The sequence below is a fragment of the Pseudorasbora parva genome, chromosome 3 (assembly GCF_024679245.1).
Source record: "Pseudorasbora parva isolate DD20220531a chromosome 3, ASM2467924v1, whole genome shotgun sequence".
Lineage (NCBI taxonomy): Eukaryota > Metazoa > Chordata > Actinopteri > Cypriniformes > Gobionidae > Pseudorasbora > Pseudorasbora parva.
The window spans coordinates 29,161,136-29,180,973 of NC_090174.1; the positions used below are offsets into that span (position 1 = coordinate 29,161,136).

A 19,838-nucleotide genomic window follows, 5' to 3' on the forward strand; every position below is an offset into this window, starting at 1 on the left:
TAAAAACATTTATAATGTCACTATTTTATGTTTCTATTTTAAATGAATAATGTGCTTCTATTAATCAAAAACTCCTAAGAACTGTTTTTGAACATATTAAAAGTTTCTTGAGCAGCAAATCATCACATTAGAATGATTTCTAAAGGATCATGTGACACTGGAGTGCTGCATGCTGAAAAATTTCAGCTTTGCCATCACAGGAATAAATGACATTTTAAAACGATTTCAAGTAATATTTAAAACATTAGTATAATTATAATATTGTTTTTAAATGTATTTTTGATCAAATAAATACAGCCTTCTTTTAAACCGTTTTTAAACGGAGTGTCTTTTTACACCAAGTGCAAATAGCGTGCCTTTTTGGCAAGTGCTATTCGCACTAGCTCCACATAACAATGGCTGGTTAGCCCAAACAAGATTAAAAAAGACCTAGGTTTTCAATGTCTGCAGTAGCCTAGTCAATACAACATAAGGCCTGTGGAACAAGCTTTTGATGCGACTGACCCGGGTTCTCGCCTTTCTCAAAACTCACTCTTTTCCCTTTCCCCATTACATATCACATTGGAAAATCATTTACTTTCAATAAAAATCGAGAAAATTTTCTAAAAGTGCCTAACAAAATGTTTAATATTAATAAAAATATTTATTGGGTAGGGGTAGGTGTATAGGGAGAGCGTTTTTATTGCATCCAGTTAATGTGCAAAAACACTGAGGTGCAAATAGCATGTATTGACAATATGTGTAAATAGTAATTAGATGCTTTTTATACTTTATTTTGACAAAGAACTTTGATTTTTTTTTTTCATGGTGTAAATAGAATATATAACTACTTTCACTTAGTATGCTATTTCACTTAAATAGCATCTACAGCTATTTGCTCTTGAAATTTTATTTTTTACTTAGTGTAAATAGAATCTAGTTGTAAACAGCATCTATCACTATTTGTACTTAGTGTAAATGGCAATTATCCCTATTTTCACTTAGTGCAAATATCCGCTGTCATTTTTAAGTAATACAAGTACCATACCCAGATTTGAATACCTTTAGGTTCGTTGTTATGTTCACTTGTTCTTGATAATTGGTTAGACACATACATACATGAGCCATGTGATATACAATAAATAACAACCAAAACATTTTTTGTTGTCATTATAGTGAACTGAATAAATGCTGTCAATGTAGGGAGTCCTTACCAAGCTACACATTAGTTTGGCATAAAAGGATTAGGCCTACAAAAAAAATGATTAGTAGTATTATTATAGGGCTCTGCGAAATCAGTTAAAATAATCAAAATGGCATGTAACCCAACCTTCAAGGAATACATTTAAAAAAACAGACTGTCAAGATGAAGTCGCTCAGAGGTGAATAAGAAATCAAAAGCTTAGTTGTCAAGCTGTCAAGCGCATATACTGTATAGGCTATACATTTTAACTAACACTGAGCTGCAATATGGATGACACTTCCAGTAATACTGCAGACATATGACATTTGAGAAATCATCATATTTAGCAATGGAGACATTTGCACAATACAATTACCAAGCGAGAAGGGCCTGGACTAAATGGAAATCCAGTCTTAACTTTCTTGATGTCACAAGACAAATCAACAAGACAAGCTCTGGACTATGATTGGTTTCACCTAATACAACTCACATGTCTGGACAACTTATGATCGTATTAATTCTTGATGATATTACAGAGCTCATATCAGCATTCTTTTCGAACAAAACTTTAAGAAAGTGAAAAAATCAGATTATTCTTATTATTGAATCTTTACATTTTAACAGTCAGGCTCATTGACATCTTTGACCTTTTTAAACAAAAGCAACTCTGGGAAAGATTTTCTGTTCTCGTAGCTACTTCTGCCTTTTCCCTGAACCTTGTCATGAATGTAGCGTCAGTGTGAGGGCCAGTCAGGAGATGTGGTTCAATGAGTCGGGTTTCAATCAAAGATGTTTTGTCTCCCTCTTCTGTGAGCTTTTACATCTGCAGTTGTAGGTTTGCATCTGAAATCTAGAATACAAGGCTTTTCTTTCAGTGTTATTTTGATCAAGTTATCAAAAATGGACTGGTGTCATGATTTTCTGAGACCTATTTGCTGTCACTCATTGTTCGAATGGCTTGAAAAAGGCCATGTTCGTTTTTATGACTGTTATTAGAAGTAGACATCATCCATTTTAAAACAGATGAATAAGATGAAGTGCCCATAGAGAGTGAGGCTCACAAGAATTTAAGTGGAGGAAGAACTTGATCAGGAGTTTTTAAATACTCCTTTCAAATGGTAATAGCTACTGCCATCTTTAAAGATGGTTACAGTTATAAAGAACATTGACCTCCCTGAATCTAAGTGCCGATATCCCCTGGTTTTAGAAATTAAGTACTAACTCAATCTTAAAAAGAACGTTTCCAAAAGGAGGTTTTCACAGTGATGCCACAGAAGAACCATTTACCCAGAGAACCTTTCAGTGAACAGTCCTTTCTTAAGGTTAAGATACACCAGGCAACTTTTTGAGCAATGTTTCTGGGAAATGTTGGGAAAAAGGTTGCTCTGTGTATCATCACCTTTAGTGTGTGAGGAATATTTTAATTATCTAACAAAACTTTTCACTATAAAGAACTTTTTGTGCAATGGAAAAGTTCAACCGACCTTAAAGGGTTTTCATGGAACCATAGACGCAAATAAAGAACCTTTATTTTTGAGTGCAGGGAGCTCACAGTACTCTCAAAAAGAGCTCAAAGGATGAAAGAACTTAATAGAAACTGTTGGAATGTTTGGAAGAAAAAAAACAACTAGGCTACCAAATGACTTAAAAGGATAGTTCAAATTAGCCCATGATTTACTCACTCTTAAGTCATCCTAGGTGACATTCTTCTTTCAGACGAATACAATCAGTATTTTATTTAAAAATCCTGGCTCTTCCAAGCATTGGAATTTGTTGGGTCAGTTTTGAAGTCCATAAAAGTGCATCTATCCATCATATAACTGCTCCACACGGCTCCGGGGGGTTAATAAAGGCCTTCTGGTGCGTTTGTGTAAGAAAAATATCCATATTTAAAACATAGAAGAAGCGCAGAGGATAGAGTAAAACAAAACACTGGTCATGAATTAGACAACACAAGTCTAAAACAAGAACTTTTAAAGAGAAATGGCAGAGAAATTCAATATAAGAGAAGAGGGGCTTGAGTTTGTAGTGCATCAAAGCTTGCGATGCTCCTGTAAATCACATCTGGGATACTATGTTAGCGCATTTTAGTCTATAAAGTTTTAAAATACGAGTTTTTATTTTTTTATAACACAAATGCGTCACTTTTCTTCAGAAGGCCTTTATTAACATCCCCAGAGCCATATGGAGCAATTATATGATAGATACTTGCACTTTTATGGAAATGACCCAACAGTCACTGCCATTATAAATATTAAAAGAGCCAGGACATTTTTAATATGATTCCCATTTTATTCATCTGAAAGAAGAATGTCATGATTGACTTGAGGGTGAGTAAATCACCGGCTAGTTTTAATTTTTGCATGAACTAACCCTTTAATCCTCAGAAACACAAATGACTTAATCCTCAGAAACACTCCCGAAGTAACTTTCTAATTGTAACGGGTTAATACTGGCTCATAAGTTTGTGATTGATGATTATGTTTTTCTCATTTCAACAAACATCATTCAGGACAATAAAATTAATACCAACACCACAGACCTGAGGGATGAACCAAAGTATGATCACGTATGACTAAGTTGACTGACAAGGTAAAATTGACCATATGGTGTATTATATCACACCCAAACGTGACTACCAGGAAAATATCTTTTTCAAATTTTGTTGATTAAAGGAGGGGCTGTGGGAAAGGCCAGTATTAAAATAAATTAAAGTAGTATTAAAATAATGAGTAGACTTCGTGAAGGATTTTGTCTTGAAGAAACTTGATCTCACCAAGTTTCTGCTCATTTATGAAGCAGGTACAAAAATACCAGTATTAAGCATTTGCATATATTGTTGTAAAGGCATTTTTTTTTTTTTTTAAAAGCCTAGTAATAGCTAGTATGATTCATTCAAGAAAAAAAACAAATACATACTGATGCCCGTACTATAAACAAAATAAAACACACAAACCCAAATTTAGTTCAAACAGGTTTATTATCCTATAAACAGTATTCAGCATTGTACCACAAAAGTTCAGCAAGTGACATCTCATTATTCCAACTGCATACCTTTTCTGTTTACAGTATTTACAACTTACCATCAAAAATGTTTATCACATTTGTCTATAATCAATCTCATACTGTTCTGAAATGAAGTGATGTGAAAATCTCAGAAATATTTTAGCTGTGTGTTATTCAGAGTAACACATTTTCTGTAACATTCAGAAAAATACACATTCATGGGGTGAAACTTCATAAAGACCAAACGTATGCACTACTTAAATTATAATAAGGACCACCAACTATTTTGTCAGCAATATAATTGTTATGTGTTGAAGAAGCTGTTATTAAAGTTATAAAACTAGCATAAAATTTGTGTCATGGCATCTGTCTTGAACTTTATTCGATTTTTGCAAACCATAACTTTTTTTTCTGGATATTTGAAACACTAATACAAATTGGGAGGAGCTAAATTAAGATAGAAACATTTATCTTTTACATTAAAAAGATACATTTTTTAAGGTGTCCATGGTGTCCACATCCGTGAACAGAATGTAAACCGTGTATTTTATAGGGTATGAGAAAATTAGATTAAATAGCACATACTGATCTTGCATAGTCAGCTCATTCATTCCAGCATCCAACAGACAAACCCCCTGACCTCTGGGAGTGAATCTGTAAAAACTGGCTCAACAACAAGTACTTTGGACACCTAAAAAAAAAAAAAAAGTAATGTAGTGGTATAAAAGCATTGGCAGGCAAACTGTGGGCCCAGTGTTCCTCAGTAATGAGTGAAATGTGTTACAAGAAGGAAAGAATCATTGAGGGCTGGATAAAATCTCAAGTCAACTACTAAAGAAACTGATAACGGAAATCCCAAACACATCATGAGACACAGGGAGCAGTTAAAATGAGTACTTAAGAGAAGCCAAGACTTAAATATTTATCTTCATCTCCGTGAAAAAAACAACAACAACAACAACAAAAATAACCAATGAAACTTCCTTCAGTTTTTTAAATCTATGAACTTCTAAACAAATCCATACAAAAAAAAAAGCTAAACCACTAATTATCATGTACTCTTAAAAAAAAAGTCAAAAGCAAGTTTTATAGTAGTGGTAGTGCTTTTCATACAAACACTAGCGATTTTGAAAGTGGACGTATCAGGCACTTAGAATGTGTTTGAGACGACTTCAAAAGGACTGCAGTATAATTCCACTATAACCTTGACCTATAGTTGAGCTGTGGCTTATCAAGGGTATTTTTTGGAGTCAGCCTTTTCCTAACTCTCAAAGGAAATATTCCTGCACACCTGTCAAACACAGAGAGAACAAAGCCAGGCTGCCTGTACACAGAAACTAGAGAAGATGCTGACAGGAAGAGCAGATTTATCTGTCCTTGGACGTGAGCTTCTCGATTAGCTCCTGAAGGGGTGCTAGCTCTTTCCGATCAATCAAATTAAACTCCTAGGGGGGAAGTAGAGAGTAAAATGTTTTAATTTGAGTTTTAAAACATTACATTAATCTCCTTACGAGAAGCACAACCACCCAGGCAAACGCAAACTCACACACCTCAATGACGCATATACACACCTGAACGAAGAAGATAAAGTGCTTGAAAGAGGTGTTGAGGTGCGCCTCCTCCTGCAGCTGGATGACAGAGTCAAAGTGCTGGTGGTAGATGTGAGCGTAAACACGGAAGAGTCTCTTCAAAATGGTCTTGGCCACCGACATGAAGTTCTTTGGGAAAGGGACCCCTATAAATGTCACACAGAAAAGCAACATTTAAAAGATCCAATTAGGATTTTTTTTCTCGGATACTAGCTTAAACGTAGTATAATTGTTTGTGAATGTAAAAAGTCTGCAGAGTTTCAAAGATCAAAGTGCACAATGGAGTTATTGTCTGCCAAAATAAATATATTATGAGCTTCCTGAAACGATAAGTCAGTAATTCCAGCATTACTCCCTGCAAATTACTTCCAAATACTTTAAAATGCCAGCTTATGGTCTTCATTGGTTTCATGTGAACAACCTTTTGCTTTGACCCACCCTGTAAGTTGTGGCTTAGGCTTATAAAAGTTTAATTTGGGTTGTCACATGTCAAAAGTACGGAAGCCCTGAACCGTAAGGGGAAACATATTTGTTTCACTCAATTATGTCATAATAAGGAGATCTTATGTAATTTTAACGACATCCTCTCGTAATAATGTTGTTGTAAAAACGACAATTTTCTCATAATAACGAGATGTTATGTCGTATCATTTTCTTGTTAAAACGACATATTTTCTCCTAATAAGGACACGTGTTGTATAGTGACGTGTAGCTACAAAATATGCCTTTATTCACATTAGAGAATTGATAGCCTATGTGCCTGTGTTACACTGAGTTGTACCCGAGTATATGCACTGGATAAGACAAATAAAGAAATAAACCTAAGTAAATCGCACTGGTGTGTCATTCCAATTTTATTAAAAATAAAGTTAAAAATGAAATGTTTACAAACATTATCAACATGTAGCTATTTTAGGCTGTTTCCACAACAAATGCTTAAAATGTAACGAAATTCACAACAAGAATGAAAAATAAATGTAAACAAAACATAAATTATGCCAATCATTAGCCTTCAAACTATTTTTATTTTAAAGCCTAAACGAATTAGGCCAGCCTAAAACGAAACTTAAACCATTCTGCACAAATCCAAATATTTCTTAGCCTGACGTGGTCATACTCAATTCTAGTCAGAATATGAGTCTGAAACTGCTCCATTGGGCTGTGATTATGGGGCGTGTTTCAACCGAACCAGGAAAGACATCAATTGGATCAACCCGATCACACATAAATGCGTATAAATAGTACGAGTGTGCAATGTCGTGGAATGTATACGCCAAAACTCATTTTGGCGTGCATATGATACGCTGTTTTTCGCGTGCATATGATACGCACTTTATGGCGTATATATGACACGCGCTTGGGTAGGTTTAGGGTGGTGGGGTGGGGGGTTCGTATGTATAATACGCCATAAAATGCGTATCATATGCACGCGAAAAAGAGCGTGCCATAGACACGCCAAAATGAGTTTTGCCGTATACATTTCACGACATTGCACACACGTACTATTTATACGCATTTTTGTGAGAATACCCTGATTGGATAGACCTACAACCAATTAGGAGCAACGAAGCGACACATTGTCAAATGTCAACAGAGCTCAACTGCACTGTGTTGCCATGTCCGCGTTTTTTTCCGTGGGTTGAAGCGACTATTATGTGATATAGACCCATGAGTGCGAAATTTAGCAGGCAACCTTGCCAAAATAACACACATTTTACCCCGTCAAATGCCTTTTTTTTTTCAGAGAAAAAAAGCTCTCCGTTTAGGATTTGAACAAATATAATCCAAGCCCCTTTGATGACGTGCATGATTACGTTACAGTTTATCATCTTATCGTCATCGTCTAAAGCCCGCCCTGATGATTTCATTGGTCTGAACAGTTTCTGTGCGGAGATAATTACTCCTCTATGGATCGAGGCCAGACCGAACTGCCCAACCTAAAAATGTTGTGGGCGGGGCTAAGTTCTTCTGGCATTCAGGCTAAATATTTCTATATTTGCACTTGGGTGCGAAACTATTTATTATGGTAACGATTTGTATGACTCGTGTCCTAGTCTAAAACAACATTAACATGAGCAAAAACGTGTTTGGAATAACATCACTGTAGAGCTGCAGTCACGATTGTATACAACAGACAGTATAAACTTTAGCCAAATAACCTTTTCTGTTTTTTTGACTGCATTTTCAGTTCCCTGTAGACCTATAGCAGCGTAACAACTTAAAATAGCCTAAATAGGGACACAAATAAATATATTTTATAATTATGTCGAACTTATTTGCATGGATAAAAATGGCGGAGTATTGTGAGTTGTCGCCTGCACCTTCGTCGGACAGAGAGGGTTAAAGAAATCCATTTCATTTTATATAGGTTTAAATATTAGCCTATAATATATATTTTTTATTTCATATGTTTACTATGAAAAGTAAGCAGCATAATATAGCTACTGTATAATAATATGTCTGAAGACATGGAGTGGGGTCAGACATGATTTTGACCACTTCATTTTTTCCATGTTTTGTTTTTTTTTGGTTTTAGAAAGTCTTTCTTTATTTTGATCAATGTTTAGTCAATAATTGCCTGTATATTTAATAAACAATAAGCAAACCAAGAACGCTGGGAATGGACTGACTTATTGGCCTGTTTCCAGTGAAGCTGAAATTAGTCTTTTTTTTTATATATACGTCTTAAATATATGTCTTACAGGTCTATAGATAGTTATGATATTCGTGGCTACACCGGTCCGTCAAAATTACGAGTGGTCAATTTAGAAGATGGCGATCTGTTATTAACTGTTAGCTACGTCAATAAACTACAACAATTCCGTGCTTTGGCAGCAGATTACGCTGAGCTTGCTTCTGCTTTTCAATCTTGGAAGTGTGACAAAGGCACAAATGCTTTAAAAATTCTCTAATGTGGATAAAGGCATTATTTGGTACACTTCATACAACACGTCCTTATTAGGAGAAAATATATGTCATTTTACGAGAAACTTAAATTGTCATTTAATCTCGTTATTAAGAAAATTATGTAGTCTTTATGACATATCTCGATATTACGAGAAACGATGTCGTTAAAACTACATAAGATCTCGTTATTACAACATAATTGAGTGAAAAAAAATATGTATCACCATGTGGTTCAGGGCTTCCGTACAAGAGGATGCCATTTTCTGTGCTGTGAAAGCACATTCATTTTGCATCCATTTAGCATGTGCTTCCAAAGGATGACGACATGGGCTTGAATTAACATTTTTAAAAGTTTTTCTGGATCTAAAAATCCTTAAAAGTTTGTCCTAATAAAAAAAGTGCCGTCTCATAACATAAAATAATTGGGCAGTCCAAAAGTATACATTTTATAGACAAGATGGTACTACAGTATTTACCAAGTAGAGACGAGCTGGCTGTTGCCATCTTGCCAGCATGTCATTGCGTGTCACGTCTGGATAACAGAAAATGGGCAAAGAGGCGGGATGTGGGCGGAGCTGAGGTGACGTGATGACTAACAGACAGCGGATAAATGGCTATCCACCTGTCACTCAAAGTGACCACGCCCTTGATTATGCAGAACTTTAAAGGCTTTATATAATGTAAACGAAAGAGTTATTAAAAAAAAAAAAATTCACCCCCCCCCCCCCCCCCCCTCACAGTTGTCATGAAGGGCAAAATTCGCCGTAGACCAAAACCACAATTTTTACCAGGCTGTAAAACTTTTTTTTTCTGCTGTAAGGCTGGGAATTTTAACATGATGCTCAATGAGATTCTACTCCCTTCTGGAGCCTGTCCCTAGTGGTCAGTCGATAAATAGCAGTTTAAGTTACTTGCCTATTGGCTTCAACAGAAACTGGGGGAGGTTGCTGCTTGGTATTGACATTTCGGAGCTTCTTCACCCTTCAAATGCCCACGAGACAGGTAGTACTACACTATCTGACAACTTGTATACAACTTGGCCGTGTCTTGATTTAAAAGTATAGACATCTTTCCCAACCAGAGAATTTATTTCAAATAATTTGTTTTTGTTTTTTTGACATTTTACCCATTCTGTAACAGCCCAATATCTCCAGTAGATATTGGTTGATTGAGGGATTTATGTCCGAGGGTGGGATTTGGCATTAACTGATTCTTTCTGAAAAAACTTTTGCAGCCATGTCTGCTTGCTCATGTCCAATAACGGCACTACATCCTGGAGCCCAAAGTGAAGCCTGAATTTCAGATGTGGTAATAATCATTTCGTTTTATTGAAACATTTCAGACACTGCAAGATTTATTTTTTTTACCAAAACAAAATGAGGAACTTTTAAAGAAATATATGGGCACTTTAAAGTCTGCTTTAGAATCCAAGCAAAGGGAATTGGTGGAAAAATGACCAGCAGAATATATGCTGTAGATGTGGTAACTAGATTCCTTGAGAAGAATGGTTAGAAGCACATTTTGTTGATGCTTTAGAAGCGCCACCATGTGGACAATTCCCTCCATGATCATGATGGGCTATTCAAAGAAAAAAAGCATGCTTAATTTCTGTATCATGCACAATAAATTAAAGGAGTAGCACACCTATTTTTGAAGGGAAAAGTGTCTCATCATCAAGCTGATCCTGGACCCAAGTCATCAGGTAATCAATGTACTTTGGAGCTGAACATTTTATTGGTTTTTTGATGTTGGTTCCATCAGCCCAGTGATATTCATACCTGCGGATAAACACAAGAAACTAATGAAAAGAAATATATGGTTACACTTAATTTTAAGGTGACATGGTTAAATTGTAATTACTCAAATGAGTACTGAATAATATTAACTTCATGTACTTACTATAGTTACAGTTAGGCTTAAAGAAGTTGTTCACTTCAGAATTAAAATTTCTGATAATTTACTTACCCCCTCGTTATCCAAGATATTCACGTCTTTATTTTCAGGTCGAAAAGAAATGAGGGTTTTTGAGGAGAACATTCCAGGAATTTTCTTTATATAGTGGACTTGAAAGGGGTACAACGATGTGAAAGTCCACATTGCAGTTTCAATGCAGCTTCAAAGAGCTCTAGATGTGGAATTTGGTTATCTACCAAAATGATCCGTCATTTTCCAAAAAAATTCATATATTTAAGCACAAATGCTCTTCTTCTTGATTTGCAATGCGGAAATGTTGGAAAGGTCACATGTGACGTGCCAATCAAGTGTTTATAAAGAGACCGTGCAAAGATTAGGTCAAACACCCTGCACAAAAAAAAGGTAAATCAACAATGTCGGAAGATTCTGAAGTTTTTCGCCCTACCTACGTGACCTTTCCAATATGATTATGTAATGTGTGGCACACTGCAGATCAGAGCAAGAAGAGCATTTGTAGTTAAAATGTAAATACATTTTTATATTTTTTTAGAAAATGACTGATCATTTTACTGTCGTTAGACCCTTATTTCTCGCCTGGGATTGTGTAGAGCTCTTTGAAGCTGCATTAAAACCTGCAAATCTTTGTACCGCATTGAAGTCCACTATATGAAGAAAAATGCTGGAATGTTTTCCTCAAAAACCTTAATTTATTTTTAACTGAAGAAAGACATGAACATCTTGAATGACGTGGGTGTGAGTAAATTATCAGAAAATTTTAATTCTGAAGTGAACAACTCTTATAGGGTACAGGGTTACTTACTTGTAATTATGCATAATTTACTGTTATTATATAGTAATTTCATATAGTAACATGTAACTACCTTGCAACTTTCTTATGGTCACAACCTGGTGAGACCAAGAGTTTAAAAACATCATTTAAAAACCTTTTTTTTTTTTTTTTTTTTAAAGTAGCATCCCAAACTTTTGAATGGTAGTGTAATGCTCAAAATATTTCACATGATAAATCCCTGTTAATATTTACTTAGGTCCAGCAGACATTAATGAGCAGCTTTCCTCAGTACAGAAGTCTGTGATGGTCCCATACAACATGTTGATCTGGTTAAAGAAGTCCACAGCTACGAGCACAAGAAAGAGCATTTTAGTACAAACTTATGCCAGCATCTTTAAACCTGTAAAAAGCCAAGGTCTGAAATGAATCATATTTTGACCTTAACAATAACAACAGAAATATCTCCCCTATGCTGTTCCATCACAAACCTCAAGGGATTTTGGAAACCCTGCTGTATGTAACAGCAATTATGTAACAGAAGTTGGGTAAACCCAATATTTCATGAGCTGCAGTAATTAGATGAAACCCTAAACCCTAGCAACATCAGCGCTGCCAGAGTCTGTACACAGCCCTCTGTCCCTGAGGCTAACAACCTACGAAAGATCCTTTGTCTTTACTGTTAAAAATAGAAGAAGGCCAGAGGCTATGAATGAATCCAAGCAACTGCCTCTGAAATGTTGTAAAACTGACCTACAAACAGGCCTTATAAAATGGATGTTAACTGGGAAGATCCATTTAAACATGAGCGCCATAGCATGACTAGAGTACTGGTTTTGACTACCTATTTAAAAGGGTTTTGTACGGTGGCCCAGTAGTGCAACCATACTTAATTAAACCGAAACACAACGAACTCACTACAACACAATGGAAATCTTCCCGACCACGAGGGGGCTCTAGGAGTGCAATAAAGTTAGTTTTCCTTGCCATTGCTCTATAGATTGGCCAGTCTTACAAAGATTTAGCCATTTAACTGCCAGTTGCACCATGCAGTTGAAACATATCATTTGTATGATTTAAAATTACTTTTAACATTTAAAAACAGACGTTTGAAAGTTAAAATTCCACAGCTTGGTTGTATTGTAAAAAAACTGACTCAATGATGCACAACATTGGAATTTGAATATTTAAATAAAATAAAACTATCCATTTCTACCACTTGGTGGAATTGGCAGATGTTCCCTTGGGCATCAAGCACCGTGAAATATACAGCTATAATGCATGCAGGTGATTTTGAATTGATATTTCATGTCGATATACAATGGTTACACACTTAAAACTGATCATAGTGTTTATTTCTTTGTAAGACTGGCCATTCTATAGAACAATGGCAAGGAAAACTAACATTACCGCACACCTAGAGCCCCCACGTGGTCGGGAGCATTTCCGTTGTATTGTGGCGAGTTTCCGTTGTGTTGTGGCTAGTTTCCGTTGTGTTGTGGCTAGTTTCCGTTGTGTTGTGGCAAGTTTCCGTTGTATTGTGGCGAGTTTCCGTTGTGTTGTGGCTAGTTTCCGTTGTGTTGTGGCTAGTTTCCGTTGTGTTGTGGCTAGTTTCCATTGTGTTGTGGCTAGTTTCCGTTGTGTTGTGGCGAGTTTCCGTTGTGTTGTGGCGAGTTTCCGTTGTGTTGTGGCTAGTTTCCGTTGTGTTGTGGCTAGTTTCCGTTGTGTTGTGGCTAGTTTCCGTTGTATTGTGGCGAGTTTCCGTTGTGTTGTGGCTAGTTTCCGTTGTGTTGTGGCTAGTTTCCGTTGTGTTGTGGCTAGTTTCCGTTGTGTTGTGGCTAGTTTCCATTGTGTTGTGGCTAGTTTCCGTTGTGTTGTGGCTAGTTTCCGTTGTGTTGTGGCTAGTTTCCTTTGTGTTGTGGCTAGTTTCCGTTGTGTTGTGGCTAGTTTCCATTGTGTTGTGGCTAGTTTCCGTTGTGTTGTGGCTAGTTTCCGTTGTGTTGTGGCTAGTTTCCGTTGTGTTGTGGCTAGTTTCCGTTGTATTGTGGCGAGTTTCCGTTGTGTTGTGGCGAGTTTCCGTTGTGTTGTGGCTAGTTTCCGTTGTGTTGTGGCTAGTTTCCGTTGTGTTGTGGCAAGTTTCCGTTGTATTGTGGCGAGTTTCCGTTGTGTTGTGGCTAGTTTCCGTTGTGTTGTGGCTAGTTTCCGTTGTGTTGTGGCAAGTTTCCGTTGTATTGTGGCGAGTTTCCGTTGTGTTGTGGCTAGTTTCCGTTGTGTTGTGGCTAGTTTCCGTTGTGTTGTGGCTAGTTTCCCCATTGTGTTGTGGCTAGTTTCCGTTGTGTTGTGGCGAGTTTCCGTTGTGTTGTGGCGAGTTTCCGTTGTGTTGTGGCTAGTTTCCGTTGTGTTGTGGCTAGTTTCCGTTGTGTTGTGGCAAGTTTCCGTTGTATTGTGGCGAGTTTCCGTTGTGTTGTGGCTAGTTTCCGTTGTGTTGTGGCTAGTTTCCGTTGTGTTGTGGCTAGTTTCCGTTGTGTTGTGGCTAGTTTCCATTGTGTTGTGGCTAGTTTCCGTTGTGTTGTGGCTAGTTTCCGTTGTGTTGTGGCTAGTTTCCTTTGTGTTGTGGCTAGTTTCCGTTGTGTTGTGGCTAGTTTCCATTGTGTTGTGGCTAGTTTCCGTTGTGTTGTGGCTAGTTTCCGTTGTGTTGTGGCTAGTTTCCGTTGTGTTGTGGCTAGTTTCCGTTGTATTGTGGCGAGTTTCCGTTGTGTTGTGGCGAGTTTCCGTTGTGTTGTGGCTAGTTTCCGTTGTGTTGTGGCTAGTTTCCGTTGTGTTGTGGCAAGTTTCCGTTGTATTGTGGCGAGTTTCCGTTGTGTTGTGGCTAGTTTCCGTTGTGTTGTGGCTAGTTTCCGTTGTGTTGTGGCTAGTTTCCGTTGTGTTGTGGCTAGTTTCCGTTGTGTTGTGGCTAGTTTCCGTTGTGTTGTGGCTAGTTTCCGTTGTGTTGTGGCTAGTTTCCATTGTGTTGTGGCTAGTTTCCGTTGTGTTGTGGCTAGTTTCCGTTGTATTGTGGCGAGTTTCCGTTGTGTTGTGGCGAGTTTCCGTTGTGTTGTGGCTAGTTTCCGTTGTGTTGTGGCTAGTTTCCGTTGTGTTGTGGCTAGTTTCCGTTGTGTTGTGGCTAGTTTCCATTGTGTTGTGGCTAGTTTCCGTTGTGTTGTGGCTAGTTTCCGTTGTGTTGTGGCTAGTTTCCGTTGTGTTGTGGCTAGTTTCCGTTGTGTTGTGGCTAGTTTCCGTTGTGTTGTGGCTAGTTTCCGTTGTGTTGTGGCTAGTTTCCGTTGTGTTGTGGCTAGTTTCCATTGTGTTGTGGCTAGTTTCCGTTGTGTTGTGGCTAGTTTCCGTTGTGTTGTGGCTAGTTTCCGTTGTGTTGTGGCGAGTTTCCGTTGTGTTGTGGCTAGTTTCCGTTGTGTTTTGGCTAGTTTCCGTTGTGTTGTGGCTAGTTTCCGTTGTGTTGTGGCTAGTTTCCGTTGTATTGTGGCGAGTTTCCGTTGTGTTGTGGCTAGTTTCCGTTGTGTTGTGGCTAGTTTCCGTTGTGTTGTGGCAAGTTTCCGTTGTGTTGTGGCAAGTTTCCGTTGTATTGTGGCTAGTTTCCGTTGTGTTGTGGCTAGTTTCCGTTGTGTTGTGGTTTAATTTAGTACGGCTGCACTACTGGGCCACTTTTGAAAGCTGAGATGTTAGCATATGTGAACACAGGATATTTGTAAAAAAAAAAAAAAAAAAAAATATATATATATATATATATATATATATATATATATATATATATATATATATATATATATATATATATATTTAATCACACACACACACACACACACACAAACACACACACACACACACACACACACACACACACACACACACACACACACACACACACACACACACACACATATATATATATTTAAGGGAAAAGCTATTTCTTTGAAGCCACAAAACTGAACTGTGTTTTTGAATTTAGTCTGAGATGCGATTACTCTACAGACCTAGTTACAGTCAAGACCTACAGGGACAAACAAAAAAACAACAACAACAAAAAATATACATCACTGCACTTTTCTAACACGCAGCAAACAGATTTCCCCCCCCCTAGATTAAAGTCACATGCTTACTGTTGACTGCCACCCATTCATTGAGGTCCTCTCCATCGGGCAGCATGACGGCCATTCGCAGGTTCCCGCTGCCCAGCGTGGCCTCTGCATGCTTCAGTAGCTCGTACTGGTGCGAGCCCTCGGGAATGTTCTTCTTCGGTTTGAACGTCTTTGACGAGCGGCTTCCACTGAGGAATAAAAGAAAAGTAAGAATGCTGGATGTTCACACGCTTTAATTATTTGCTCTACACTTACACTAAACCAAACAATGATTAAACCTCATAAACTGCACCTTCGTGGAGTTTATTGTGGAAGTGTTTAGTAAATGGATTGCTGGATTATTTAAAACAGTTAGGCCAGTGACAATGCCGCTCGGTCACAATTATATCATACTGAACATTGAATACTCTTTATTTTTAGATTCTCTGATTAAACAGTAAAGTAATGAAATAAGAAAAATACAAACAAAGATAAGGAGTAATATTCTTTAATGTCTCCTGGCTGCTGGGACAAATTAATGCTGAGTAAATAAATAAATACTGCATGCAATTAGAAGACTTATATGTTAGTTTTAACTTTAAGGCTGAGTACAAGTTAGAAAGAGCCTTAAAATATGGACCTTCTGGAAAAATGTACTAAACGATCCCCCCATAACCATGCGAAACCACTCAAAAATTTAGTGTGCACAATTTTATTTACAGAGAACTGTTACACCCCTAGTACTATATTGAGGTGTTCAAAATGTGCCTTTACAGGCCCATCAACACCTCAAAGCCAGCCTGTCTTCACCAATTCAACAGCTGCTCTGTTTAGTGTGTCCACCTGTTTAGACACAAACAGGAAAAGGTTTGCATAGTAAAGAACAAGAGGAAACTAAAAGTGATCCACAAATACATACAACCCTTCTGAAAAGCTCACTTGAAGTTTCAAGCCAACAATAAAGATGATAAGAGCAGACCTGCGACCCAATTTCATGGCGCGGCACTCCAAAATGACATTATCTTTTACCCCTAATGACATTTCCCTGAGTCAGGCGACTGCATCAGGGCATCAAGCAGAAGTCAGATGGGAAATTCCAGTCTTCACAAAGCAAAAAACATGTGGCCAAGACCAAGAGCACAAACTGTTTGAGGGCATAATTACGTTTTTATTTTTTAGCAACAAACAAAACAAGTGAAAAACACTCTTTGCACAGATCAATTCAAAATCATGTGAGACAGGTTGTCCCGCTATCATGCTGCAAACAAGATCAGGGCACTGGGTACATGAATTTTCATCTTGCATACTAATTTGACTTCTAGTTTTAAGTTGGTGGAAGGTTTTATGCAAGGCTTTTCTTTTATTCACACAACTGAATCACACAGCTAGCCTGACAAGCCAGACCCACATCAAGATGTTTGGTCTGGACACAATTGACAGGGCTCAATCTGAGGGGTGGGATAAACGGTTGTCTTTCAAACTCCCTCTGCACGTGATAGGATAGCGCTACAACCAACCAGAGCAACGAAGGTGAAACAGAGCTTGTTGATAGATTAAACATTCGCCGTATCCGGTCGGCAAAACTCAGAACACATCTTCCCTTTTTAAGAATGACTTCAGTGCTGTTCTTTGTTCTTTTCTCAGAGAAAAGCTTTACTTCAAGTCTTCCAGAGTCGCGGTCAAAGCTGATTCGAAAGACTGGAGTTTGCCAGTTTCTTTACTAGAAGCACGCAAACGCAACTCTGCCGTCATTATGGCCCCACCCACCGTCTCTATACACGATGTGATTGGCCCGGCAAGAGTTTGGCGTTTACAGCTCAGAAGGGTATTGAGAGTTGCTAGACGACACTCGCGGCAGATTAGATTTGCTGACGCTAGGGTGCGTCTAGATTTATAGGCTATCATACAGCCTGAGTTACAGCTCAAGTACTTCCCATTTTCAAAGGAAAGAAGAGAGAAATGCATTACTCTTTTACATTGTTGACGCATTATATGTTATACTTGAGATACTACAGCAAAAACATAATACTAGTGTCTATGATTTAGCTCTTACAATTAAATCCACTGTAAGGTAGTGTCTCCTTGTAAACGTTATGATGAGCCAATACAGTTTTTTATCGACATACAGTAGTAGTTTGATATTACGATATTATTTCAGCACATCTGAAAAATAGCAAGGAAAGTGCATAATCCACTTTGTCCTAAACATGAAACATGCTTTATATTAAGGGCTTCAAAATAACAAGATACAAGTTCAACTGAATAGTTTAAAGCTACTTGCCTGGTCAGATGCTCTGGCAGATACTTGTACCGTTTAATGTGCTTGTGATTTAAGTTATACACTGAGGAAAACCAAATTTCACTTATATTCTCCATCTGTAAATGTTAGAAGGTCATGCGAATATTTCCATTTTGCTGTCAAGAGTGGATTCTGCAAGTGAATCTCCACGAAACATCACAGACTTATGTGAAGAAGTGCTGCCACACACATATGCCAAACTGTTCACATTCATTTTAGTTTAGTTTAGTGAATTTAACATCGGCTTTAAATACATTCTTTTAGTTTTTATGTTGTTGTTATAATGTTAGATTGTAGTGTGATTTTTTAAAACTTTTTTTGTTGCAAATAATACTGTAGGATAGCCTAGATTGATTACATTCACAATATTTGCTTTCATAACCAATTTAGCAAGTTTTATTAAGATATTTACATGAACATTATTTGTAGGACATTGGCCAGAATGTAAAACATCTATTTTTAATTAAATAAATACAGCCGAAAATACCAGCATGATTTTTTTTAAATTATCACCCATTCTAAGAGAAACTGAAGAATACTTTTAACATGCAAATGAGAAAATCAACACAGTTTGCACATGAGCACAAATCAACATTTAAAAGCAAAATGAACTGCATTGGGATTTACCACACTGGGTTACTATACAGTGGGATTATAGTAGGATAATCCAGACTGATCATGTCTGGACTTGAGGTTGCCAAATCATTACGCTACATATCGTGAAAGAGACAAAACACTTATTAGGTAGCAAATATTGTTCCTTTTTTTGCTGGAGGGGACACATTTGAGGAAAAAAGCTACTTGTGTCGATCGACAAAACATGATTATATACCTTTTATTTAAATTACATGATGTTGGGAAATAATGCTCTGTTCACAGTCAGATTACTGTAGTATAAACCCAAGTAAAGTCATATAAGAGATGAGTAATTAAATCCTATTTCATGCTGATGGCCTCATGTAAGTTACTGGCTAAGTATTTTTCATTAGCCATAATGCAGTGTTGTGTTATGATGGTCACGCACTAAACCGTTGAGATACGATCAAACTGCGCTTCTATCAGCTTTTTTTGTCATAACTATGTACTTCTAGTAAGTGACAGGTCGGCTGTGAGTGAGGATTGCTCATGTAGAGGCAGCTTCGGGACAAAAGCAGTATTTCTACGCTTGCTAACTAGCCATCAGTGTTCCCATTTGAAGAACCCACTCATACTTACAATAAAAAGCTCATCTCTCCTTGAGGAAAATGCGCTGTGGACGAGAAACTGACACTAATCCGTTATTTTGACTGTTGAAGGGTGGAAAAGCAATGTATTTGAGCCTTAATATCCGTATCAGTCCAACAACACTGATCCTGCCCGTGCAAAAGTTCTCCTTCCCATTCAAAGTCTCTCCAGATCCCCAAAATCCCGCGAGATCACGACAGTAGACCCACTGCACCTTCTTTTTTCTCTAATAAGAGTCATGTAAGCATAAAAGATATAAAGAAAATATATGAAATAAAATTTTCTTCGTGATTATTGTATTCCACGGATAGCCCTGGTAAGATTGGTTTAGTGTGTATTGGGAAAAGACACTGTAAAACAGTGCACCCTAGGGCTGTAAAAAAAATCTAACAGTATCTGATATTACTTTAGGTAGACAAAGATACACTCATAAGATCTTAATAAATATTCTCCATACATAATAATAATATTCTAATAATTGATTCATTTTACAAAAAACAACAACAGGTGTTTAGACAAAATATAAACTACATCGTAGACCGTAAAACAGTACCTTCATCTTTATAAAAACGAAATCATATCCTGTGAATGTTTTAATAATTTATTTTAGCGTCAATACAACAACAGCAACATATATATATATATATATATATATATATATATATATATATATATATATATATATATATATATATATATATATATATATATATATATATATATATATATATATATATATATATATATATATATATCCAAAGCGTATTTTGCTGTTTTGAACTACAATTACGGAGAACTATTATTTTGAAAGGTTTGTCAAGCCCGACAGAGGCGTGTG

General features: G+C 37.1%; 1 protein-coding gene across 1 annotated transcript; it reads right to left on the bottom strand.

Annotated features, from left to right (window-relative positions):
- Positions 1-4,123: 4,123 nt before the first annotated feature.
- Positions 4,124-19,183, bottom strand: mob1ba (MOB kinase activator 1Ba). The gene is made up of 6 exons (XM_067438321.1): positions 18,992-19,183; positions 15,520-15,686; positions 11,621-11,714; positions 10,309-10,442; positions 5,740-5,903; positions 4,124-5,613 (listed from the first exon to the last, which is right to left on the bottom strand). Exons 1-6 carry the CDS (start codon positions 19,003-19,005, stop codon positions 5,536-5,538), a joined length of 651 nt encoding a protein of 216 aa, XP_067294422.1. The 5' UTR covers positions 19,006-19,183; the 3' UTR covers positions 4,124-5,535.
- Between the last annotated feature and the right edge of the window lie 655 nt (positions 19,184-19,838).

Coding starts and splice junctions, on each gene's coding strand:
- mob1ba (XM_067438321.1), bottom strand. Junction 5,904..10,308: donor ACTTTTCCCTTCAAAAATAG/GTGTGCTACTCC, acceptor TGACATTTATAG/GGGTCCCTTTCCCAAAGAAC. Junction 5,614..5,739: donor ACTTTATCTTCTTCGTTCAG/GTGTGTATATGC, acceptor CTTCCCCCCTAG/GAGTTTAATTTGATTGATCG.